This window comes from Miniopterus natalensis, chromosome 1 (assembly GCF_054644295.1).
Source record: "Miniopterus natalensis isolate mMinNat1 chromosome 1, mMinNat1.hap1, whole genome shotgun sequence".
In the NCBI taxonomy this organism is placed as follows: domain Eukaryota; kingdom Metazoa; phylum Chordata; class Mammalia; order Chiroptera; family Miniopteridae; genus Miniopterus; species Miniopterus natalensis.
Genome location: NC_142081.1, coordinates 174,483,926 through 174,511,603, shown reverse-complemented (window position 1 = coordinate 174,511,603; position 27,678 = coordinate 174,483,926). Strand labels below are relative to the sequence as shown.

At 38.4% G+C, this 27,678-nt stretch overlaps 1 protein-coding gene across 2 annotated transcripts in view; it reads left to right on the top strand.

Annotated features, from left to right (window-relative positions):
• SLAIN2 (SLAIN family member 2) overlaps window positions 1-26,240 on the top strand; it is a 58,869-nt gene extending 32,629 nt beyond the window's left edge. For both annotated transcript variants that reach the window (XM_087827576.1, XM_016207718.2), the window contains 2 exons: window positions 18,773-19,091; window positions 23,257-26,240. In XM_087827576.1, the coding sequence (XP_087683702.1) occupies window positions 18,773-19,091; window positions 23,257-23,323 (386 nt within the window). In that variant the 3' untranslated portion in view covers window positions 23,324-26,240. The remainder of the gene's footprint in view (window positions 1-18,772; window positions 19,092-23,256) is intronic.
• The last annotated feature ends 1,438 nt before the right edge of the window (window positions 26,241-27,678 follow it).

Genomic DNA, 27,678 nt, shown 5'->3' with positions numbered 1-27,678 from the left:
CTACAGAGGTATGTATTGGGATGCTATTCTGAATGGGAATAAATGATACATAGCATTTAATATTAGAGAATTTATCTTCTTACAACCTAAAACTGAAGGTCATTGTTTTAACTTAATGTTAGATGAACTAATAAATGCTTTCAGATGAACCAAATGACTTATATTCCGTATGTAATGTTTTTTCTTCTGACTTTGATTTTTGGATTTACCTTTCTGTAGGATGAAATGGGAATGCTTTCACATTGTAAGTTTGATTGACATTAAACAACAAGTCGTTGTGGTTAACTGATAATGATTAGAATATTTATGGAGTGGTAGCTCCATATTTATAAAAACTGAGAGTTGAAGAAATATATGAAGATTGGACACCAAAACTATCGTATTGGTTCCAAGAGATTGGATATATGGGTGCTAGAAAGAAGCAGAATTGGGAGGAGGAGCATGGGATCAGATAAACCAGGAGTCATAAGAATGAACAGAAGCCTCAGAGGAGGTGGGACAGAACACATGTAAGCAATGAAAAAAAAAACATTTCCCCTGTGCAGGACATGCAGATTTCCTGATAGCCTCGGAACTCAGTAACAAGGGCGGGGAGGGGGGGAGATAAAGCACTAAAGGGCGCTATTTGGACAGAGGAGGTTTGAGATTTGCTTTGTTAAAAAAGATTTGGTTAATGTGGTTACAAAAGTACTGAAATAGGTGTTTTAGCAAGTTCATTGATGCAGAAGTGTTAGCAGTGATTTGGTGGATTAAGTATAATTTAGGGAAATAGTTTTAGATAATAGAATCTGAAGGAAAAGAGAATGGCCAAATAGAAAATTAGGATATGTGAATGTTTGTGTTTTGAATATTGGAAGTTGATCATCTTTTGGTATCATTGTCAGAAATTAGACTGGGTAGATTATGGTCTTTTGATGGAGAAGAAGGTGACATTATAGAAAAGGATCCTCAAATTATTTGAGGACTTTAGTCTCCCCCACCCCAGTATTTGTAGGTGTGGGAGGTGGGTGAAAACAGATGAGCATGAAAGGATTGTGGTGTCTAACCAGAGCAAGAGATTCCTATATAACTAAAAAAAGGTAGAGAATTTTAAGTTGATACAAATTTTATTTGTTATGTGCTTCTCTAAGCTGCTTCATAATGTGTTTTGGGATCAGGAAGGTTTAAGTAATTGTAAATTTTAACTTAAAGATTTATGTTACTGTTTATTAGGTTAAGAAGATCATAGCTTCTGGCTAAATTTTTTTTTTTAATTTGCCTATAGAGATTACATTATTTTTGTGACTCTGAGCCACCTAACTGCCCACATTCTTATGATAAGATGGCAGGAAGCCCAGTCTGCTAATTCCTGGCACTCTGGCTGTTTAGTTGATTTAGTAAATGGTTAGAAGTTTGTATGTATCTGTGTGGTTCCATTTTGTTTAATCTCTTATTTTCTGGTTGGTATTGTGGCTTGGGGATGACCACTTTATACTGTAAGTCCTGAATCAATTGAAAAACACACAGGTATGTGATAGGATTTAAAATGTTAGCTTAATTACTGAATTAGCTCAAAGCTGAATCAGAAAATAGCTCTTGGATCCAAACCCAGTGGTGGTTTATACTCTGGCCAGATTTCTTTCTCTCTCCCTCTCTCTCCCTCCTCTCCCCCCCCCCTTCTCTTTCTCATAACTGATCTGATAACCAAAAGAACGACTAACTAACAAGTGGGTGAGCATATACAGCATGGATACACTGGACAAAGGGATGATTCATGTCCTAGGCAGGACAGAGCGGGGACAGTTCAAGATTTCATCATACTGCCCAGAACAGCATGCAGCTTAAAACTTAAGAATTGTTTATTTCTGGAAGTTGTCATTTAATATTATTTCTGGAATTTGCCATTTAATATTTTAGGACCGCAGGTAACTGAAGCTTTGAAAATCAAAACCACAGAGGAGGCAGGAGCTACTGTATTGCAGAATTGGGTCATTCCAATTCTAGCATTCCTTTTTTTCTTATTTGTCAAAATATTTATTCTTTGGTCACTGAATGGCAAAGTTTCATTAGGAAATTCAGAATAAATACTTTTCTTTCCCTTTATTTACCAGTTTACAAAATGAAACATTGGCAAGCTGTCATCCTCCAAAGGTGACCAATATTTTTCTTAAATATGTATCATTATGAACGTATGGATTTAAACTTTTTGTGTGCTTCAGTCTATTCTGAATTTTTTTCAACTTTGGTGAAAGCTTCTTCAAGTTGGCTTTCCAACTTTTTTGACTCAACCCTAGTAGTTTTTGATAACTTCTTGCTAACTGGTATGACAAGATATGCTCATCTTGTGCATTTGTTGCCATAGACTTAGATTTAGTCATTTTTCCAAAAAGTCCTGGCTTTTTTGGTAATGGTATTTCATAACCATAATTTATGTTTTTAGCTATGCTCGTTGCTACTGGGTTGGTCATTATTTCTAGCTAGGTCTTTTTCAGTTACTAGAGCTAGTAAATATATGTGTAGATTTGTGTTTGTGTATTTTTTAAGATTGAATACCTTAATAAAGTACACACTGACAGTTCCTATTCAGATGCAAGGGCTTGAGGTAATTACTTAATCTTTTTAAATTTACATCTTGATCTCCTTTATCCTGTTCTGGGAATCCTGACTCAGCAACACAGAATTAGAATAACATTTAATAGTTTGCTTTATCCCATATTACATACAAAATTTTCTGGGGATAACATTAGTATGATAACCAGACAATATGATTACTGAAAATAGTTTATAAAACTTTCTGCATATGCTCTATCCTTCTTATTTACAGTTATACTATATCTACATTGTCAGATTAAATAGCTATTACGTACTTTTCTTTATATGACTCATCTTTTCTTAGCTTTGTATTTAAAAATATGTTTGATGCTGACCACCAGTCTGTATGTTATTGTCTCACTAATCATTTTCCGTGTTTGAAGCTCACTCCATAGTAGATTCCCCAAAACGGAGTTATGGGGACAGTATCCATTTTCTGAGGTTTTGCATGTTGATGACAGCTTGTCTGCTGTTTTTATTTTTGAAAATCATTATCTAGATGTGAAATATTTGGCTCACATTCTCTTTCCTTGACTATCTTAAATATATTACTCAGTCTTTGTCAGGAATAAAGAATTGTTTCTGTTACAGTCATTTGGTCTTTTTATCTGGATATCCAGAGGATATTTTCTTTCTCTTTAATGTTCAGTAATTTATGAGACTACGTCTTAGTGTTGTTGACCATTCTGAGTTGATTTCCCCAGATATGTGATGTGTTCTTTTAGTATGGAGGTACAGATGTTTTTAAGTTCCACACAGGTTCTTTTGAGTTATTGTTTTTACTATTCTTTTGCTTTGGTTTTCTTTTTTGTGGGGACTACTGTTGGACACAGGTTAGATGTTCTTTGCCTGTCTTCTGTATATGTTGTCTTCTCTTTAATCCTTTTCATCTTTCTTACTTTATTCCTGTTCTATAAAAGTTTCTTTTTATTGTTTGTTTCTCTTAAAGTATAATCTATGATGTATGTTGACTCGTGTTCCTTCTGCCTTTGACTTTATTTTGAAATGATTCATTTTATGCCTAATTCGTTTCTGTTCGTTCATCTCATTTTCTGTTGTTTTCCATCCTGATTTATGATGTTCTTTTTCTCTTGTATACTTTTGTTTTTGGGTTTTTAAAAATATATATATCTTTATTGATTTGAGAGAGAGGAAGGGAGAGGGGGCGAGAGATGGAAACATCAGTGATGAGAGAGTCATTGATCGAGCCCGCAACCCAGGCATGTGCCCTGACCAGGAATCAAACCATGATCTCCTGGATCCTAGGTCGATGCTCAACTGCTGAGCCACGCCCGGCCAGGCATTGTATACTTTCCTTAAATGTTTCTATAATTTGAAATGTTAGATTTGAATTTTTACCATTTTATGTGTGTGTGTGTACATTGGACACAACTTCTGACAAGGTTCCATCATTAATAAAAGTGTGTTGATTCACAACCTCCTCATGAGCTTTCCATATGTAATCTGAAATTGGACCCCTTATGTGGAGGGTAGAGAGAGACTGAAGAAGAGGCAGACCACTCCGGGTGGGTAGGTGACAGGTTTAATGAGCAAGGGAACTTCCTTATGAGGCTGGTCTCCAGATATTCACACACCCCCATCAGAACATTAAAAGTTTACAGAGTCCTTAACTGGGCGCAGTCACATACACAGGACGCCTTAACTGGGTTTAGTCTTGCACCCACATTTCTGTCTCAAGGCTGTACCTTTGGAGCAGGTTCTGGGAGGGGGGAAGGCCAGCGGGGAATGCATATTCCAAGGACCAGAGGTGGTGAGGAGCCTCCAGTTTCCCAGATCCAGCTCATGGGTCAACTCCCTCAACAAAGCGTTATTTTGTTTTCTTCTTTTTTCTCGTAATAACATCATGTGGGATTTGGCCTCCATCCTTTTCTGTTGCTTGTTTTCCTGTGAAATTTGTTTTTCTAAACATTTAGAGAACTTGATTTAAGATTTTCTAATTTTATGGCTCTAGAGCTCCCTCTTTTGTTGTTTTAGAGAACTGTTTAAAATATGCCTGCTTATTTTGAGATTTATTTCCCTCTCCTTTTATTTTTCAATTTCAGTTAACATTCAGTATTATTTTGTATTAGTTTCAGGTGTATGCATAGTGGTTAGACTATTATACATTACAAAGTGTTCCCCCTAAGATTTCTAGTACCCACCTGGCACCATACATAGTTACTATAATATTATTGACTACATTCCCTATGCTGTACTTTACCTTTGCTATATTTTACATTCCCGTGACTGTTTTGTAACTACCAGTTTGTTTTTTGTGTTTTTTTTAAAATCCTCACCCAAGGATGTTTTCTCAATTGATTTCTAGAGAGAGTAGAAGGGAAGGAGGAGGGGGGAGAGAGAAACATTGAACCATCAATGTGAGAGAGACACATCGACTGGTTGCCTCCTGTATGCACCCAGACCTGGGTGGGGAACCTGCCACTGAGGAACGTGCCCTTGACCGGGAATCAAACCCGTGATCCTTTGGTCTGTGGGTGGACACCCTTGCCACTGAGCCAAACCAGCCAGCGCCCAATTTGTACTTCTTAATCCCTTCACCTTTTCACCCATTCCCTCAACCACCCCTCACCCCCCAGCAGCTCTCAGTCTGTTTTCTGTAGCTATGAATCTGTTCCAGTTTTGTTTGTTCCTTTATTGTGTTCTTTAGATTCCACATATAAGTGAAATCATATGGTGTTTGTCTTTCTCTGACTGGTTTCAGTTAGCATATACCCTCTAGGTTCATCCATGCTGTCACAAATGGTAGTATTTCATTCTTTTTTATCCCACTCCACCCCCTACTTTTAAAATTCATCCTTTAAAAGTGTACAAGTCTGGTTTTTAGAATATTTACAAAGTTTAGCAACTATTACCACTGTCTGATGTTAGAGATTTTCATCACCCTCACCATACCCATTCACCGCCATTCCCCAACCCCCACTTATTCTGGCCCCTGGCAACCACTAATCTTTCCATCGCTATGTATTCGCCTATGCTGGGCATTTCATATAAATAGAATCATGCAATATATGATCTTTGTGATTGGCTTCTTTACCTTAGCATAATGTTTCCAAGGTTTATCATATTGTAACATATCTTTGTACTTTGCTCCTTTTTATTGCCAGATACTCCATTGTATGATATACTAAATTTTGCTTATCTTGTAATCAATTGGTGGACATTTGAGTTGTTTCCACTCTCTGCCTATTGTGAATAATGCTTCTGGTGGATTATTTATTCATATCTATCAGTCTTTTTACACATATGGAAAAAAAGCTAGTGACGCCCACTCCCAGGGTTTTCTTCTGCCTCTTTTGTCTACTAAATTTTCTCTTGATAACTGTATGCTTACAAACATAATGGTGAGTCATGTACACTGATGGAAGAAGAAATCAAAGGCTTCTGTGCCTTGCTAATTTTTTTTTATGATTACTTGTCAGCTATTACAGCTTTAATATGCCTTGGTGTCATATCTTATGAAACATGCTTAGAATAGTAGCCTCACAAATAAACTTTCTGAGTCTAATTGAAAATTAAAATGGGCCTGGCCAGGCATGGCTCAGCGGTTTAGCGTCAGTATGATTCCCAGTCAGGGCACATGCCTAGGTTGCAGGCTCCATCCGAGGTAGGGGGCGTGCAGGAGGCAGCTGATATAATTTATAGTTTGTTGGACATATCACTGTGAAGACAACCACTTGGAGTGTCTAGTTTTTATATTGTTAGATACATGTAGGATATATTTATAAAGCATTTTACATTTAGTGAATATCAAGCTAAAAATAGCATATAATTTATTCAGTTTCTCCATTTCAGAGTTGTTTTAAGTATCTGCTGAACAATCTAAACCTTAATTAGAAAACAAACATGATTTTTATTAAGTGCTTATTAAAAGACAAAAATGAATATTTAAAAAATATAAATCCTTATTTCACCCACTCTTGCATTTTAGAGATGACTAACTTAGAAACCAAGGTTAGCATTCTTAGTCATATGTCAGTATTCTAGATAGAGTTCTAATTCTTGCTCAGAGCAGATAACACTTTATTTTATGGCTTGATTCAAATATAATTCTATTTTTATTTTTATGGATTTGGGGGGGGGGGGGGAGAAACATTAATTTGTTGTTCCACTTATTTATGCATTCATTGGTTGTTTCTTGTAGTACCCTGACCAGCAACCTTAGCATATCAGTATGATGCTCTAACCAGTTGAGCTACCCAGCCAGGGCCTCAAGCGTAATTCTTGATAGGAGAAATTATAGTCTACTGTCATGATTAATTTGGGCAATAGAGCCTAATTTACTTAATCCTTTATTTTAGTCAATTTACAAGGCAGCCTAGGAGACTGTCCTGAATGATGCTGTTGCATATGTTTCCAGAGAGCTCCGCTGCAGCAGGCTGAGAGGCACCGTATTCCTTAGATAAGGAAGGCATGGGTGTGATATATCTTACAGTTTGTGTAATATTTTACATTTGCCAACAATTTACACACATATTACTAATTTTATTTTTGCACCTAACCTATGCTATTTGCTGAGGTTTGTTTTTGTTAAATCTGAATATTTCTTTTCTCTTTTGGGGGAGCAATACAAATGGTATTACACTTTTGGTTTTGATTTCTGTATTTATTGCTGGTATATAGAAATACAGTCAGTTTTTATATGTTACTCTTCCATCCTTTGACTTTATAGAACTGAATATTTCTAGAAGTTGTTTTTTGTAGATTCCTTGGGATTGTCTATGTAAATAATAATAGGGCCAGTTTCATCCTTTCGAATCTATATGCCTTTTATTTCCTTTTCTAGCTTATCTAGAACTTCCAGCAGTGTGCTGAATAAGAGTGGTGAGAGCATATATCATTGCCTTGTTCTAAATCTTAGAGGGGAATCATTTAGTCTTTCATCATTAAGTATAATGTTACTTGTAGATTTTTTATAGATGCTCTTTATCAAATTGAAGTTCCCCCATTCCTATTTTTCTGAGAATTTTTATCATGAATGTATTGAATATTGTCAGATGCTTTTTTTACATCAATAGATATGATCATGTGATTTTTAAGTTTTGTATCTATATTCATGAGGGATATTGGTCTGTAGTTTTCTTTTTTGATATTGTCTTTTTATGGTTTTGATGTCAGGGTAATACTAACTTTATGAAATGAACTGAAATGTGTTTCCTCCTATTTCCTGTGGCGAGTATGTAGAATTGGTGTTAATTCTCCTTTGAACATTTCACAGAATTTCCCAGTGAAACCATCTAGGCCTGGAGATTTCTTTTTTGGGGGGGTTTTGAATTACAAAATCAATTTCCTTAATAATTATTTGGCATTCCAACTTCTCTATTACATATCAGTTGAGTTGTAGTAGTTTGTGTGTTTTGAGGACTAGGTCCATTTCATCTAAGTTGTCAAATTAATGTCTGTAGGAATGTTCACAGTACTCCCTTATGATCCTTTTGATGTCTTCAACATCTACAGCGATATCCCACTTCATTACTGATATTGGTAATTTGTTTTTTTTCTCTTTTTTTCGTTGTCAGGTGTTTCAATTTTATTGTCCTTTTGAAAGAACCAGCTCTTTGTTTTGATTTTTTTTCTATATTTAATTTTATTGATTTCTGTTCTTTATTATTTCCTTCTGCTTGTTTAAGTTTATTTTTTGGTTTTTTTCTAAGTTTTTTAAGAAGGAACTTAACTAACTTAAACTTTTTGTCCCTTATTGTGACCCACAAATTTTTTAAAAATTTTTTATTATTATTATTGATTTCAGGGAGAGAGAGAGAGAAACATCAGTGATGAGAGAGAGCCATTGATTGGCTGGCTCCTACTAGGGATTGAGCCTACAACCCAGGCATGTGCCCTGACCTTGAATCGAACCATGACCTTCTAGTTCATAGGTTGATGATCAACTACTGTGCCACACTGGCTGAGCATGACCCACAAATTTTGATACTTTGTATTTTTTTTAATGTATCTTTATTGAGTTCAGAGAGAGGAAGGGAGAGGGAGAGAGACGGTTGAAACAGCAATGAGAGATTCATCATTGATCTGCTGCCTCCTGCACACACTGACTGGGGATCGAGCCTGCAACCCGGACATTGCACCGCGATCTCCTGGATCCTAGGTTGATGCTCAACCGCTGAGCCAGGACTGGCTGGGCGATACTTTGTATTTTAATTTTCATTCAGTTCCTGAAAATTTCCATCGAGAAGAGTATTGTTTATTTTTCAAGTGATTTTTCTGTTGTCTTTCAGTTACTGAGTTGTAGCTTGATTATATTATGATCAGAGAATGTATTCTTCATATTTTCAGTTCTTTTCAAATTGTCGAGATCTGCTCTATGGCCCTTGGTCATATGGTCTTTGTATATATTCTGTAGGCACTTGGAAAGAATGTGTATTCTGCTGCTGTTGAGTGGACTGTTACATAAATGTCAATTTTAGATCCTATGGTTGATGGTGATACTGACTTCTTCTATATCTCAGCTGATTTTTTTGTCCAGTTCTATCAGTTGATAGGGAGATGAAGTCTTAACTATAATTGTGGATTTGTTTATTTCTCCTTTCAGTTCTTTAAGTTTTTCCTTCACTCATTTTGCATACACATTTAGGATTGTCATCATGTCTTGTTCATAGTTTGGCCGTGTTATGATTATATATTTCACTTTGTCCCTGGTAATTTTCTTTTTAATTCTCTGATATTAATATACCTACTCATGCTTTCCTTTAGCATGGTTTGCATAACATTTTATTTCATCCTTTTACTTTCAACTTCCCTATATTGTTATATTTAAAGTAAGTTTCTTGTAGACAGCATAAAGTTAGGTCCTGTTTTTTAATGGACTCTGCCAAATATCTGTCCTTTAATTGGTGTAGGTAGACCATTTACATTTCACGTAATTATTGATATGCTTTGGTTTACCTTGTTATTTGTTTCCTTTTTTTGGCTTTTTGTTTTTTATGTCTCAATTTTTTTCTGCCTCCCTGTGGGTTTGAACATTCTTTAGAATTCATTTTGACTTATCTATAGTCTTTGAATATATATTTGCATAGTTATTGCAGTGGTTGCATTACATTATATTATGTATACATAACTTATCATATAGTACGTATATATAGATATCACGGTCTATGGGTGTCGTCATTTTACCAGTTCAAGTCAAGTATATAAACCTTACCTTCCTTCATGTCCCTTTACATTGCCCCACTTATAATTGTCTTTAATATTTTCTCTGTGTACATTTTCAACCTTATCAGTGTTATAATTTTTTCCTCAAACTTTTCATATAATTTTGAGAACTCAAGGAGAGGAAAAGCCTATTGTGTTTGCCCATATATTTGCTTACCCTGTTCTTTCTTCCTTTCATATATTTCAAGGTTCCTTTTAATCATTTTCTGTTTAGAGAACTTTAGCCATTCTTTTGAGGTAGGTCTACTGGCCACAAATTCCCTTGGTTTTCTTTTGTCTGAGAATGTCTTGACTTTCCCTTAATTCTTATAGAATATTTTCTCTGGGTTTAGAATTCTGGATTGACATTTCTTTTCTTTCAGGTCTTTTTTTTTTAATCCTCACCTGAGGATATTTTTTCCATTGTTTTTCGGAGAGAGTGGAAGGGAGGGAGACAGAGAGAGACAGGGAGACGATGATGTGAGAGAGACACATAGATCGGTTGCCTCCCACACGCGCCCCAACTGGGGCAGGGATCGAGTCTGCAACCAAGGTACCTGCCCTTGACCAGAATCAAACCCGAGGCCCTTCAGTCCTCGGGCCAACATTCTAACCACTGAGCCAAACTGGCTAGTGCTTCTTTCAGCTCTTGAAAAATATTGTGCCCACTTCTTCTCTCTATGTGGTATGATGAGAAATCTACTCTGGTTAGAATTCTTTTTCCCCTATAGATTAGATATTATTTCTCTCTCTGATTTCTTGTCTTTAGTTTCAGAAGTTTGATTATGATGTGCTTTGGCATGGATTTCTTTGGATTTACCTTTTTGGTATTTTCTAAGCTTCTTGAATCTATGGGTTTATGTCTTTGCCACATGTGGGAAACTTTTAGACATTTTTCAGCATACTTTCTGTCCTCTTTCTCTTCCTTCCAGCTCTCTGATGATAGGCAAATGTTAAGTGTTTTGTTATAAACCCACAGGTCCCTGAAGCTCTGTTTTTGTTGTTGTTTTACAGTTCATTTTCTTGCTCTTGTTCAGATTGGGTAATTTCTTTTTTTCTATCTTCCAGTTCACTGGTTCTTCCCTCTCTTCTCTCCATTTTGCTGTTGAGCCCATCCATTGAGGTTTTTTGTATTTTTTTAAATATATTTTTCCACTTTAGCATTTTCATTTCATTCTTCTTTACATCTATTTTTTGCTGAGACTTTCTATTTTCATTTCAAGTGTTCAGAGTTAGTCATTAAGCAGTTTTACTTTAAAGTCTTTGTCAGATAATTCTAACATCTCAGTCATGGTGGTGTTAACATATATTGATTGTCTTTTTTATTCCATTTTAGATCTTTCTGGTTCTTAGTTTGATGAGTTTTTTGTTACTGCAATCTGGACATTTTTGTATTGTGTTATATTCTGGATGTTATTTAAGCCTTCTTTTTTATATCTTTCTCTGATACTCTTCGGGCATTTATTGGCTGGGGGGCAAAGGTGTTTCATTACTGATGGGTGGTTATAGAAGCCCATGTTCTCTACTTAGTCTCTATTGACACTGAAGTGGGAGGGACCAGCTGGGCAAAGATTGGAGTTCTGCCTCCCTACAATGTCTTCACTCACACTGTGGTGGGGTGGTTTTGTTTCCACTAAGCACCAATCCAAGGGGAGGGGGAATATTACCTCATTACTTCCTTCTCTGACCCCTCTCTGGAGAGGATTTTTTGGTGCCTTGCTAAAAGCCTTATAAAGATAGAAGTCTAGGTTTTCCACTGGCCTTTGCTGGTGTGGGTGAGAGTAAGGCCACAGTGTTTTTCTGTGGTATTTGGCTGGAGTAGAGCAATTATTATCTGAAAGTTTTCTTTCCTTGTCCTTTGGTCAGAGGAGGAATGGAGAATGTCCAGCCCTCAATGTATACGGCCGGAGAAATCATTTGGTCTGGCATTGCCAAGGCAGGACTCAAAATTCAATAAATTTAATTAAATGTTTGACCAAATATAGCAGCCTAGTTTTTAAGTTGATAATTTTTATGACCCGCAAATGATGTTATAAATATCCAAATGGCCCTTGCAGAAAAAAGGTTCCCCAACCCTGGGTTAGAGAGAGCAGTCTTGATTGATCTATCATACCCAATGGCTTTTCCAGGTTGCCCTCTTCTTCACCCCCAATCTGGGATATAGGAGGCAAAAAGAAAACCTTGGGAACATATTGCCATGTCATCCCTCAGGTTGCAGTGTCCCTGGGTGGTCTTTCTTTTCTCTACCTTTCAGAGCCTTCTTAACGTCTGTTTTATACATAATGCCCAAGGTTTTAAATTACACTTAGAGGGACAAATAGGGAAACATACATCTATTCCCATTTTCCCAAGTGGAAGTCTGAGATTCACATTTTTAAAAAATTTCAGGAGGTAACCATTTTCCTGACATAACTATTAATAGTTAAAATGATGGTCAGAAGTTTTACCAGAGGGAAAAATGCTTTTTTTACAAAGCTTATTTTTAAGAAAAGATTTGAGTAAGATATTCAGAACATTACAGATATATTCCAGTACTTATAAGGCTGTCATGTAGAAATGAAATATACTCAGCCTCATCAATATAATCTGCCTAATATCACCATACACTTTACATCAGTCACCATGAGAAGGAAGCCTAGGACTCCTCAGTCATCCCTTATTTACCAGATTGTCATTCACAATGTCTTAGTGCATCTCTTAACGAGACCTCATTTCCATCTATCTCCCAACTCCCCATACTTTTGCAAATTACTCTTTGGAACTCATGACCCTCTTCTGAACATTACTATTTAAAACCTGTGTCCCCACCAAAACAAAATCCTGGTTGAAAGGCTCCCAATTATGGTAAAAGCTAGGACTGAAGATGGCTTTTCTGGAGTTGGTACTAGAAGGAGCGGGTCCAGGCTCCACCCTTAGGTGCTGACTAAAGGAGTTAGAGACATGGAGCCTCAGTTATCCAGTAAGCCTCCAGCAAATGGTGAAATAACTTGGGTAGAGACTGGTCTGGCAAGGGAGACACAGATGGAACTATAGAGAATGGGATTGAGAGTTGAGAAGATATTTTTATAGTCACCTATAGAAAGGAGAAGATGGATTGTATAAGGTAAAAAAAAACAAAAAACAAAAAAAAAACCTTTCTGTGAAGATCATGAAATTTGCAATTCAGGGGTACTTGGACCATGTGACCGCCTTCAGTTTTCTACCAAAGGAAACTGTGTAACAGTTATTGGCAACCAGGACATGATTGTTTCAAGATCCATCATTCCCAGCTGTGACTCTGTTGTATCTTCATTTCTCTGTTGTTGTTTTTTTTCTGTTTTTTTAAGTAAAAGGTCTTTTAAGATGTTTAAAAGATGATTTGACTTTGGGTGGTAGGAACACAGTGCATTATATAGATCATATATCATAAAAATGTACATTTTTAAAAATTTATCTTTATTGAGAGTATTACAGGTGTCCCATTTTTCCCCCAACTGACCCCCTACACTTCGCTTTCACCCCCTCAACAGACCTTCACCCCATTATTGATTGTGTCCATGGGTTATGCATATATGCATATAGCTTCTTTGATTAATCTCTTCCCACCCTCCACCCCCCTTCCCTCTTTCCTCTGAAATATGACCATCTGTTGCATGCGTCAATATCTATGGATCTATTTGGTTTGTCAGATTCTTTTTGTTCATTAATTTCTTCTTAAAGAAGACCCTTCAACTTTTCCTGTAGTGCTGGTCTGGTGGTGGTGAACTCCTTTAGCTTTTTCTTATCTGTGAAGCTCTTTATTTGACCTTCAATTCTAAATGATAGCTTTGCTGGGTAGAGCAATCCTGGTTGTAGTTCAATGTTTTTCATCACTTTGAATGTTTCTTGCCACTCCCTTGTGGCCTGCAAAATTTCTGTTGAGAAATCAGCTGACAGTCGTACGGGTGCTCCCCTGTAGGTAACTAACTGCTTTTGTCTTGCTGCTTTTAAGATTCTCTCTTTGTCTTTAACCTTTGGCATTTTAATGATGCTGTCTTGCTGTGGGCCTCTTTGGGTTCCTCTTGTTTGGGACCCTCTGTGCTTCCTGGACTTGTAAGTCTATTTCTTTCCTCAGGTAGGGGAAGTTTTCTGTAATTATTTTTTCAAATAGGTTTTCAATTTCTTGCTCTCTTTCTTCCCCTTCTAGCATCCCAATAATACGAATGTTGGGCTTCTTGAAGTTGTCCCACAGGCTCTTTATACTATCTTCGTATTTCTGGGTTCCTTTTTTTCTTTTTGCTCTTCTGGTTGGGTGCTTTTTGTTTCCTCATGTTCCAAATTGCTAATTTGATTCTCAGCGTCCTCTACTGTTGATTCCCTGTGAATTATTTTTCATTTCAGTTTGCGTAGCCTTCATTTCAAATTGGTACTTTATTATGTTATTGATTTTCTCAGTTATTTCCCTAATAGTCAGCTTAAACATCCTTATAAACAAAATTCTGAACTCTGTGTCTGTTAGCTTGCTTTGATCTATTTCATTTAGTTCCTCTTCTAGAGATTTCTTCTGTTCTTTCCTTTGTGACATGTTTCTTTGCCTCCACATTTTGGCTGCTTGCAGGTGTTTGTTTCTATGTATTAGGTAGAGCTGCTATGCCTCCTGGAATTTGTAGAGAGGCTTTGTGTAGTAGGTGTCCTATAGAGTCCAGTGGTTCAGCCTTCCCGTTCCCCTCATCTGGGCCTTCTAGGTTTTCCCCTGTGTGGGCTGTGTGCACTGTCCTGTTGTAGTTGAGCCTTGGTTGCTGTTGGCATCCCTGGGAGGAATTGACCCCCCAGCCAATCAGCTGTGACAACCAGCTGCAACTACAGCCAAAGAGCTGCTGTGCTGGAGACACCCCTGTGGAGCAGGATTTACTTGAGTGGAGCTTTGGTGTTCACCAAGTGCGCCCCCTGAGTGTGTCACTTGTGGATGTGGTAGGGTTGTAATCCAGCATGGTCGAGTCTGACCACCAGGTGCACTGTCTCTGGGGCCTCCTGGGAGGTGCAAAGTCAGCCTGTTCCAGTGCCTTGCCCAGGGCCACCCAGCATGAGCTACACAGCAAACCGTAGTTGTCTGCTACTTGTGCAGGGCTTGGCGTTGTCCAGGAGAGGCAAAGCTATGAGCCAGTGTAGGCTGCCGCTAGTGCCAGGCTGGGTCCCCTATCAAGCCGTATGGGGCCCTCTGCTGCTTGTTTGAGAGATTTTGGGAAAGTCCTAACTAAGCATGAGGCTTGAGAGGCCACTTGCATAGAAAAGCTCCTGGAAATGGCCTGGATGAGCCTGCAGGTGGGGAGGGGCGGGGCCAAAGGTGTGAGTCAGGTGCTGGAGATTCAAATATGGCGCCTGCCTGCCGGCTTTGTGCCGGGAGGACTTGCCAAAGGAGCAATGGCCTCTGCCAGCTCTTCTGCCTGGGAGGAAGCTGCCCCTCCACCTCTCGCCCCGATTTCAGGCAGGTTGGTTCCTCCCCAAGTGTCCCAGTTTCCTTTTAAGCTGCTGCCCGGCGCTGGGCTCACAGGGAGAGCATCCGAGTGAGTCCATGTGTGGGCCCTTTAAGAGGAGCTGCCGGGGGCTCCCGCAGCCTCGGAGACTCTCAGCGACGGACCCCGCTTGTTTTCACAGCCTGAAGGTGTGGGGACTTCTCTTCCCAGCCCTGGCCCCTTGGGCTGGGGGCCTGCTGTGAGGCTGGGACCCCTCACTCCTCCGGGAAACCTCCACCACTGAGATTCCCTCCCAGGTTTACCCGCGGCACCAGGTGTGGGCCCATGGCCGCTTCTCCCGGATCCAGCCCCGATCCTCCTGTGTCTCCACCCCTTCTACCAGTCTCAGTGCTTCTTCAGTTCCCTGGTTGTAGGGCTTCTGTTCAGCCAGATTTCAGGAGGCTCTGAGTGATGGTGGTTCTGTATTTCAGTTGTAATGTTGATGTGGTTGCGGGAGGCTGCAGGTGCAGCTGCTACCTACATGCCATCTTGTTTTTCCTCGCTGTACATATTTTAATTTTGTATTTATTAGTTTTAGGAAATTAATCATGATGTCCCTTGGGTGTGGTGTTCCCTGATTTTTTTGCCCTGATTCACCATTTTTTTAACTACTTAGATTATGTGAGTTTATACTTTTCATCAAATTTGGGAGAAAATTATTCCTTCAAATATTGTCAGTCCTACTCATACCCTTTCTCTAGAGAAGAACTGTGTGATATTGACCTATAGGTCACTGAGGCTTTATCATTTTTTTTTACTCTTTTTATTCTCTATATGCTTTAATTTGGATAATTCTTGTTATGTCTTCAGGTTCCTCTCTTTTCTTCAGTACCTAATGATTCCTATCCAGTGAACTTATTATTTTGTATATATTGAAAATTTTTTGTCTTTAAAAGTTCTACTTCTTTTAAAAACTTTTTTCTCACCTCATTATGTTTATATTTTTCATTATATCCTTAAGCATATGTGTATTAGTTAACTTAAAGTTCTTGCCTGCTGATTTAATCATCCTGTAACTTCTTAGTCTTTTTCTCTTGACTAATTTTTATCTTGGTTTGGTTATCACTTTTCTATTTCTTTATATGTATACTGATTTTTTATTGGATAGTGGACATTATGAAGTTTCACATTCTGTGCTGGATTTTATCTTTTTTCAAATAGTGTTGGACTTTGTTTTGACAAGCAGTTATTTATGGATCGGTTTGATCCTTTATTGTAGGGATCAGCAAATATTTTCTTAAAGGGCCCGATAGTAAATGTTTAGGATTATGAATAATCTGGTCTTTGTTCTAACTGCTCAACTGTGCTCTTGTAGCTGGAAAGCAGCCGTAGACAATATATAAACACATGGGTGTTGCCATGTTCTAATAAAAATTCACTTACAAAAACAGTTGGTTTTCTCATGGCTGGTAATTTGCTAACCCTTGCTTTAGAGGCTTGTTTTTAAGTTTTGTTAGAGTTTTATTCTATGGCTAGTTTATTTCTTTTGAAGCGTCTCCTGATTGCCCTGGATGTTCAGCAAGGATTCTCTAACTGGTTGAAATTCACATGTTCTCTAGTCCTCTATGAGCTTTGGAATCTGTTCAGTTTGCAGTGCTCCAGTCCTTCTTTGCCCAGTTTCATGGCGCTTCACTCAGTGCATGCACCATTCAACATTTAGCCAAGGACGCAAGCAGACCCCTAAGCTGAGTTACGATGGTCTTCGGGAGCAGCTCCTCCTCTGAAGTACCCTGCCCCTCCAATTCCAATTTTTGTCTTCCAGTCTCAACAAGATAATTTTGATCTGCTCAGGGTCCTCCTCCTTGCTCTGAAGTCCAAAAAGTTCTCCAGACCTCCTTGCCCCCTAAAAAACACACACACACACACAAAAAAAAACACACAAAAAACACACAAGGCATACTACATTTATTTTCCTTCTCTCAGGGATTACAGTTCTGTGCTGCCTATTGTCCAATATATAAAAACTGTTTATATACCTTGTTCAGTTTTATAGGTGTTTACAGCAGAGGGTTAAGCCCCTTCCCAGTTCTGTCATCATGGCAGAAAGCTTCTATGATACTTTTAAAATAAATACTTAAGTTCCATTCCAAACCAGATTCTCTGGGGGTGCTGCCTGGGCTTCCATACTTTTTTTAAAAGTCCCTCAGAATTCTGACACATAGTCAAGTTCAAATTTGAGTTTTTGGTGCTAAGTAGAGGTAATTTGAGCACATCAAGTACTGGGGCCTAGTATATCTTAAGTACAGAGGTGCTGACATTTTGGACTGTAATCAGACAGAAGGCAGGGAAGGTCAGCTAGGAAGGAAGGAGGCTATGTACAAAAAACCTTATTGAAAGGATGGTAGGAGATGAATTTCCCCTGTTTTAGAGTTTTGAAGCCAAGGTTTCTTTCCTTTCTTCCTCCCAGACACCCAGTGAAAATAGTGGCCAAACTCATTCATTCTTTCCGCTCCTACTCACTACTGTGGTAGACCTTTTAGTTATTTGTATCCTTTAGATGGATTAGAAGTGAGAAGGATGGAGTTTTAATCTATTTCTACGGTTTTAGGACCACATTCCTGGCCCAATCTTTCCCTTTAGTCTTATCTTCCCCAAACGAGTGGAGGTTGAGAGAGAATAGGGTGACCTCTGTCTGCCTGTGATTTCTTCCCCTCCCCCCATTCTCTCTGAACCCCACTTCAGAGTTTTTTGTTAGGTAAAGCATGTTAAGGTAATATTTTTTACTTATGTTATTTATGTGCAGCCATCCTTGAGCATTCTAAGAAACTAAAACCGATGCCCTTTTAGAGGTCAGTTATCCACAAAGAATAAACAGGGAAGGATGAGTGTCCTCAGAAGATCAGGACTTACAATGCTAAGGGACTACCACAATAATAAAATTTATTTGAACTTATTTTGGCTTAAAAACTAATGCAAATTATACATTTTATTATTTCATGTATCAATATTTGTTTTAATATAAGTGTTCTAACCCTTAATAGAATTGACATTCCAAAAAATATACCATCTTTATCATGTGACTTTATATACCTCTTGATATGCCCGTAGATTTATAACTTTCCTATTTGGTGAAACACAACAATAGAAGCAGTTTTTCGTTTTTTAATAATGTTTAGTTTCTGAATTTTAAGTTACATTGTAGGTATATCGGACTTGGAGATACACCCACCAGATGTTAATACAAGTTTACATGAATGGCCCTGGCCAGTGTGGCTCAGTTGGTTGAGTGTTGTGCCATGCAACAAGACGTCACTGGTGCACTGGTTAAAAACATTTAAAAAAAAAAAAATTTGCATGAGTGTTTCTTTGAGGGGAAAGTGTATTTCGAATTCTAGTCAACATTCTCGTAGTCGACCTTTTTTGAGTAAGGATTTGATTATTTAGGGTTTACCAGTTATCTTTATTTTATTAGCCCAGAAATATTCTTTATTCTTTGCATTTCTATAGAGTGAGTTTTCGTGTATATAGGTGTACTAGTGCCCAGTCATCAAGTATTATAGAAAGCAGTGGTTTCACTTACACTTGGTTTCCACTGAAAACATTGATTTTTCTTTGCCATTCTGCAGTACCTTCTCCAGGGAAATTCCGCTCCCCTGCAGCACCATCTCCTTTGGCTCTTCGGCAACCAGTAAAAGCATTTAGTAACCATGGCTCTGGTTCTCCTGGTAGTCAAGAAACAACACAACTCGCACAGACCACCTCTTCACCTGGGCCTCCCATGGTTCAGAACACAGTCCCAGCAAATCCTTCCAGCAATATCAACAGCACTACTCTGACCAGACCTGCAGGGACAACCGTGATGAGAAGTGGCTTGCCCAGACCCAGTGCCCCTTCTGCTGGGGGTATACCAGTGCCTCGCAGCAAACTTGCACAGCCTGTTCGCAGGTAAGTGTCAGATGCACTGTTTCAGCATTTTTGAGCCTAGGAAGTGGGTAGACTGGAATTACACTCATTTTTGCATTTGATAGTGAACATAGAGAGTCCTGATTGGGTTCTCACTAGCCTTAGTACAATTTGAATAAAACATTTCTTTATTGTTTTAAAGAAAACCTTACTTGGGACATTAGAATATTTTACCACTTTGGTTCAGATTAAATTTGCCCAGATACCTAACATGATTAAGCATCTCAGACACCTCCTAGAAAAAATTGTTAGAACCACTCAATTTGGTTGTGATATTTGTTTATTTTGAGTATAATAATGTTCAATAAAGATAGTAAAGCATATAATCCTTAGAGTGAGATTTTTATTTTATTTATTTATTTTTTTAATATATTTTTATTGATTTCAGAGAGAGGAAAGGAGAGGGGGAGAGAGAGAGAGAAACATCAATGATGAGAGAGTCATTGATCGAGCCCACAACCCGGGCATGTGCCCTGACCGGGAATTGAACCCTGATCGCCTGAATCCTAGGTTGACGTTCAACCACTGAGCCACACCTGGCCGGGCAGAGTGAGATTTTTAAAAAATTTATCTTTATTGTTGAAAGTATTACAGATATCCTCCCTTTTTTTCCTCATCGATCCCCTCCACCCCGCATCCATCCACCTCCCCACCCCCCAAGGCCTTCACCACACTATTGCCTGTGTCAACGGGTTATGCATATATGCATATAAGTTCTTTGACTAATCTCTCCCCACCCACTCCCTCACCCCCACCTTCCTACTGAGATTCATCAGTCTGTTCCATGCCTCTATGTCTCTGGGTCTATTTTGTTCCTCAGTCTATTTTATTTATTAGATTCCACATATGAGTGAGATCATGTAAAACTGAATCAGGAAGAATCAGAAAACCTGAATAGGATAATGATAACTGATGAAATTGAAGCAGTAATCAAAAAACTCCCATCAAACAAAAGCCTTGGTTTGGACTGCTTCACAGGGGGAGCTTTCTAATTCTTTAAGTTGTAGGGTTAGATAATTTATTAAAAATTTTTCTTGCTTTTTGAGGTAGGCCTGTAGTGCTATGAACTTCCCTCTCAGGACTGCTTTTGCTGTATCCTGAACAAATAATACTTATTGATAAATACTTATCTCTTGCCATTTTAATTCTTTATGCCTATCTTTTTCTCTCTCTCTTTTTACTTCTAATTACAGCAGTTCCTTTAACATTTCCTGCAGTGCTGGTTTGGTGGTGACAAACTGCTTTAGCCTTTTTTGTCTGGGAAGCTCTTTATTTCACCATCTATCTTGAATGATAGTCTTGCTGGATAGAGTAGTTTGGTTTCAGATTCTTGTTTTGCATTACCTTGAATACTTCATGCCATTTCCTTCTGGCCTGTAGAGTTTCTGATGAGAAGTCAGCTGACAGCCTTATGGGGAGCTCCTTTGTAGGTAACAGATTGCTTTTCTCTAGCTGCCTTTAAGATTCTCTCTTTGTCATGAATTTTTGGCATTTTAGTTATGTGTCTGGGCATGGGCCTCTTTGGGGTCTTCTTGCTTGGGACTCTCTGAGCCTCCTGAATTTGTGTGACTTTTTCCTTCACCAGGTTAGGGAAGTTTTCTAGCATTATTTCTTCAAACAGGTTCTCTAACCCTTGCTTATTTTTGACCTCTTCTGGCATTCCTCCAATACGAATATTGTTATGTTTCATGTTGTCCCACAGCTCCCTTAGACTGTCCTCCTGTTTTTTAATTGTGTTTTCTTTTTGGATCCCTGATTGAGTGATTTTTTTTCTACGCTGTCTTCTGATTTGCTGATCCAGTCTTCAGCTTCCTCTAATCTGCTGTTTATTCCTTCCAGTGTATTCTTTCTTTTTTAATATATCTTTTATTGATTTCAGAGAGAGGAAGGGAGAGGGAGAGGGAGAGAGAGACAGAGAGATAGAAACATCAATGATGAGAGGGTGTCATTGATCAGCTGCCACCCACACACCCCCAACTGGGGATCGAGCCTGCAACCTGGGCATATGCCCTGACTGGGAATCGAACTGTGATCTCCTGGATCCTAGGTCAGTGCTCAACCACTGAGCCACATCCGGCCAGGCTCCAATGTATTCTTTATTTCTGCTATGTCATTCTTAATTTCCTTCATAGTTTCCATATCTTTTTTCATGCTGTTGAGCATCCTTACAATCAGTATTCTGAACTCTATATCTGATAGATTGCTTATCTTCATTTCATTTAGCTCTTTTTCTGGAGACTTCTCTTGTTCTTTCATTTGGGGCTTGTTTTTTTGTCTCCCCATTTTGGCTGCCTGTTTGGGTTTGTTTCTATGTATTAAGTAGATCTGCTAGGACTCTCACTCTTTTTGGAGGGTCTCTGGTGCAGGCCGATGTCGGATGCAGTTTGTGACTGACCCTGAGTACCCTGTTTGGAGCTATCAACAACCCTTGGCTTGAGGTATCCTCTGCTGGAACTGGGTGCGGTTTGATAGGACCAAGATGCACACCAGAGTCTGCTTTTCCAAGGCCCGGGTCCAGAAGCAGATCAGGCAGACTCAAAGCCCTCTGAGGTTTGCCTCTGCCTGCAGACTGATTAATCTGATTCCCTTAATGAGCCTCAGGCTGTAGAAACTCCTTAGGGTAGGGCCAGAGGTTTTCCAGCAGGGTGGGGTGATTGCTTCCCGACCCCAGGCAAAAACAGCAAAATGTCTGCCTGAGAGAGATACCCTCTGCAGCATGGGGGAAAGACCCGGCACAAGAATCCAGAGGGGTGCCCTCTGAGCTCTATCTCCAGATCTACACAAACTTAGATTCTCCTCACCCAGCTCCAATCCACTCTGCCCTCCCTCTGCTGGAGCCCAAGGTGAGTGGCTGCACATGAAACTTTGTGCCTTGGCTCTTTAAGAGGGTGCCTGCATTTCCAGCCATCTCTCCCTGGCCGACAGAAAGCCGGCTGCTTTTCACAGCCAGATATTGTGTGGACACCTTTCTCAGTTCTGGTGCTCTTGGCTGGGAAGCCCAGACTGGGGTTTAGGCCCCAGAGTCCTCAGTGGGACCCCCACAGCTGAGATCTCCTTCTAGACCTTAAGGTACTGCCTGTGGGACCCCAGCCAGCCCTCTAACATCAGCACTTCCTACCAGTGTCTATGTGGTCTCCTCTTTCCTCCTTGGTTATGAGGTTTGCTCTCCAGCTCGTCTGCAGTTGCAGTTGATTATTCAAAATGGTTTTTCTATGTTTTAGTTGTAAATCCAGATTGGTCCCGGAAGAGTGTCTGTGTAGCTTCCACTCAGTCCACCACCATCTTTAATCTCCTAGAGTGAGGTTTAGGATAAAATTTCTAGCCACCATGTCCAAGTATAATCTGAGTGGGTGATTTTCAAACTTGCTACAATTCAGAATCTTCTGTGGAATTTGTATAAACATAGAGGCCTAAAATTTACTGCCAAAGAGTGGATCTGGTATGAAGCCCAAAATCTCTGGGTATGCTGGGTTTTGTTTGTTTAATCTGGTGATTCTGAGCTCAGCTGGGTTGGGAATTGTGCACCTGTACTTTTTGTCTATCTTTCAGTAATGTGATTACCACCATGAGTAAATTTAGGTGTCAAACAAAACTAAATGTTAAATATTTATTTGCATGTAAAAAAATGCATTTATTTCCATAAGCATTAAATTGCCCATACTTTTTATTTTAAGATAAACATATTACATTTCTGAATTCAGTAGTAGAGTACAACAGCTTTTTGCTATGTACTGTGCTAAATAACTTACATGTATCTTATATTTTTTACATAACATGAGATGTGTAGGTACTGTTGTTACTCCTATTTTCAGAGAAGAATATTGAAATTTAATGAGGTAAATAAGGATGGTAATCCATGGTTGGAAAAGATGAGACAATTTTTTCCTTTCTCTTACTACTCTAGCTATGTTAGCAAAAAGAGGTTAGCGAAGTCACCTGATGTCCAGTAAAACTTGAAGGTTGTGGAAATACTGAGTGTGGGATAGTTGTGCTAATAGCTGTTTAGAGCTTTGATTTCAGTAGTCCCCTGGAACAGCCTTCATTGGATTGTGATGCCACCTGCAAAGTAATTACCCTGTGTGTGAGATGGTATGGTGATGTTTTATTTAAGCCCTGCAAATCACTTTATAAAATTGCTTTATTTCAGATCCTTGCCAGCTCCTAAAACTTACGGTAGCATGAAAGATGACAGTTGGAAAGATGGCTGTTATTGACCAGCAAAGAGAAGAAAGCAGAAGTCCACAGCTTCATGGATACCCCTTCACCAGGCGGAAAGACAACTCTTATATGCAGACTGTTCACATAAGACTCTTGGGATTTGTCAAGTCCCAGCCCTCTCTGTCTTAATTAGCACAAACTGACAGAGATGACCAAGCAGCACTTTAATGACATTTAACATCAGATGTGTTTGGTAATCATACAATCACTCTCCATGGAATCACTTTTAGTTTTGTTTAACAGAAACTAAGTTGATTTTTTACTATTTGACAGAGGCCAATATCTGGGCAAAAAAACTAATGGATGCCAAAGAGAAAATGCCCATTTGTAAATGAGAGAGTACCTTTGTGCACAAGCAAATGGTGATTTCAAGCTATCCAAAACTTCACGTTCAACCTAATTTACTGTATAAATGGTATCAATAAATACTGTGTTAATGAGAACTAACATTCTGATTAATTATCTAAAATGTTTCACTAGTGTTTCACTGGTACTCCAAGAAACTAGACTGAAATGCAGAAGGATGGGGGTGGGGAAAAACCTGGGCTAGAGATTTCAAATGTGATACCTAAATTTGGGAGAATTCTATAAATTATTTTTGCAGATTCATTAGGAAAAAAAGTCATTTTGTTTAATGTTAAGTTTTGGATGTAGCTCACGTGTCACCGCTGGATAGTGTTGCAGCGTGCATCCATCGCGTCGCGTTGTCACTTCAGGCTCCTGTGTTTGGTGTGATTGCCAAAAGGGCTCAGTGTCAGTGTACAATCTTTCTACACTTTATAGCTCCTGGCTCAGGAACGATAGCCTTTGCTGTTGAAGCCAACTTCTTCACATGCTGTTATCTGTTACAGAACTAAGAGATCTTGTTTCTATTAGCAGGCTTCCATGATGGGAAGAGCAAGTAGTGTGCGTGTCTTTATTCTTTATACAAAAACACCACCTCGGTGCTTACAACCTGCAGCAAACCATACAGTGAGAGGGGAAATCTATGCACTTATAAAATCTCTGGTAATGACAGTTGTATTGTTGCTATTAAATGGCACAACGGTCTGTTATGTGGTAGGAGAGTAGCCTGCTGAATCCTGCCTACATTGATCCACTTTAAACTGAGTAACTGTATAAAACATCCTTTGAAAATACTGTCTCTTTTGACTTTGATTCTGCCTTACGTCAATTTTTTATAACAAATGAAACCCAGTACATGTGACTCTTAAATACTTGCTCTCTGATGGCCCATATGTATACCCTGGGAATCACTTATTTTGGGTTTTTTTATACTTTAACCAGACTAAAATGTCCTCCTACAGCACCTTTCTCATTTTTCATACTGAGAGGTCTGTTTTTAAATATTTAATTTGAACAGCTCTAAAATATTGGCAGTTGAAGTCACCTCTAAAGGATTTTAGGTATTTGAACATAAGTTTATTTTCTGTTAGTCAAAGACATTCTGTAAGTTGGCAAAAGAAACTGAGAAATGGGAAGCTTGATATTCAGGATAGCATTGAGGTTGACATGCTGAGAGACCCCTGTCCTGCCCTGACTGACACTGTGGTAGTCTGTTAGCTTGGCCATAGGGAGTCATTCCGTTAGCACCAGCAGTTGGAGATTTAACTTGCCAGTGCTAATGCATTTCGGTATATAATGCAAGGAACTTTATCCTTGAATTTGAGGGTGATGGGGGTGGGTCAGGAAAGGATGGCACCAGAATTCCACATGATGATGAATTTAAAATGTTGCTTTTTAGAGAACATCTGCTTCAGGTGTGTGTGGGGGAGAATCCCACGTAAAAATCTAAAAGAAAGAACTAGCCACTCTCTTTAAAACCACATATACGCAAAACAAAATAGGTCTCAGTTTTCAATGCAACATTGCAAAAAGTATATATACATGCTGCAATCTAGTAATTAAAGGAATTTTAACTCTATTATGAAACACCCATTACATTTATAAGTTAGATTATCGGTTTCTAAAGGAGTATTCAGGTTATTTAACTTTGTTTTTAAAAGGCTGCATCAGAAAAAAATGTCTATTTTTTTGAATTAAAATATTTCATCACTTGTTAAAAATGTATTTGGATCTAAGTTGGGTAAAGTATTATTTTACCTGCTGTTATACTACCACAGACTATTGGCTTTTGGTCTCCTAAAGAGAAAAATTGCCTTTTTACTAGAAAGCCTTTGTGTATTGCCAATTTTTCTATTTGGGAAAATCCAAGGATTACTGTGGTTAGTCTTACAGGAGAAATGTGGATTTGATAAACTAGTGCCTATGATTTTAACTTATGTTTGATATACAGTAGTAAGGGTTTTATGAATGTTGATTATTTTTTTGTGCCAACAACCCAGATTTGTCACTTCTATGTAAGCAGAAAGAGATGAGCTCTGCTTCTGAAGTTATTTAATTTTCTCGGTGTTTGAATGTTATTTTTTTGTGTGTTAATAAAAGTGTAAAGAATTGGAAAAAATATAAATATTCTTAACTCAAGCATTTGCTGGATCATTTTTCTACAGAACTTGTTTGTAATATGAAACACTCTCTGAAGAGTTGACTTTTTTCAGTTTTCATACCCTGGAAATCACATTTTGTAAAACTGGGGACCATTCATAATTGTCAGATACTTTTTAAAATTGTTTATCTCAATACATCACTTTTATAAAAAAGTTTTTTTGGAAGGAAATTAGATACATGTGTCCCCAGATGTTTGTATAACTCTAGAATGATCTAGACTGTGTATGTTTAAATTAACTTTTTATTGACTGTACAGACATCAGTTTTTGACATTATGCATGGTCCTTTGAGATCACATGAACTTTGATTTGCAAACATTTTATAGCCGAATTTGTATCTGTGGTTGCCTCCTTAATAAACAGCCTGACCATAATGTTTATTATTAAATTTATATTTGTTTTTCAAGTGTTTTATTAATTTCTGGGTGTGGTGAGATTCCCCCTCGCTCCTTTCCCCCCTGCCACTCGCCGCCAGTTGCTTACAATCAGTTTTAATAAATTTCTCAGTTGATTTCTTTAAACACACAAGCCCAAATCACATTTGATCTTTATGAGGTTGGAATGTATCATGTTATATTTTCTCTGTCCTGGTGATTTCATATGTAGATTACTTGGAGTAAATGTATAGTTTATTCAAAATTGGTATGTTCCTGGAACTTTTTCACCTGCTGTAAATTGATAGCTAGTTTAAAAAAAAAAAAAAATTTAGCATATATGAAACAAGCAAATGCCAATTTTATAAGAGTTTCCAACAGAGCAAATATGGATATTTTGTTGATCGTGCACATCTTTTCTCTCGTGGATGAATGGGGAAAAATCAAGTACACTGTTTAATTAGTTCCCTGCCTTCCTTTTAGAAGTTTTTACTGACCTTTATGTTACAAGAATGTTAAGAGAAATGAGCCTTCATGTTTGAATTTTTCTCCCAATCCAACACAAAAACTTTTAAGAACCATTTAAAGTTGTCAAAATACTTGTCAATCAGTGAATGAGAAGTTTACTTAAACTTGTCCTCTGCCAGTGCAACAGTTGGAAACCCACGTGGGGGTCCTTGTGGAGCATTTGCTGCATCAGAATCCAGCAATGAGTCACAAACAGAAAAAACACTGGAGAAACTAACTTGGAGGGAGGTAGTGAGCAGGATGTTCACATGCGCATGAAGCCAGAGTTAGCAACCCCGAGTGCGTTGTGTATTTTGAACGATCCTAAATACAAGTCTGAGGAGACTGAAATGGCCCTCTGGTTACTGGTCTGAGGGTAGGACAGACATCACTTAATCCAACCCGGTTAGAACTATGCTGAGAGATGCCAGTTTCAAACCAGTTCCTTATCTGCACTGGGTAACTTTAACGCTTTCTCTTTAAAAAGAAGCAAAAAATAAAGTTTTATTTCTTATGATTTTGGAAGTAAGAGGGATGCATTGCTTCAAGAAAACAACCACCTGAAAATATTAAGGAATATAAAAGTGAAAATGATCCTGCATCTCACCTGGGGATCCTGCAATCTAGAAATAAATCTCTAAGTGCTGGCCTGGCATGGTTATAAAATATTAGGTGGAAGGGTGAAGAGTCTTCTGTTTAAGATGAGTACTATTTTTCACTTACAGTGCTGACCTGAGTTTGCTTTGGACAGAGGTGTGCATTAGCTGCTAATGAAAGCTTGGCACATATTTCTCATTCCCGATTGCAGATACTCCTTAGTTTAAAAAACCGTCATATATAGTTTGTATCTTTATAACATTAATTGATTTCTCCTATAAAAATTATGTTTATTACAGAAAACTAGAGAAATATGGTACATTTTAATGAAGGAAAAGCACTTAACCATGGGTAATCAATCACTTA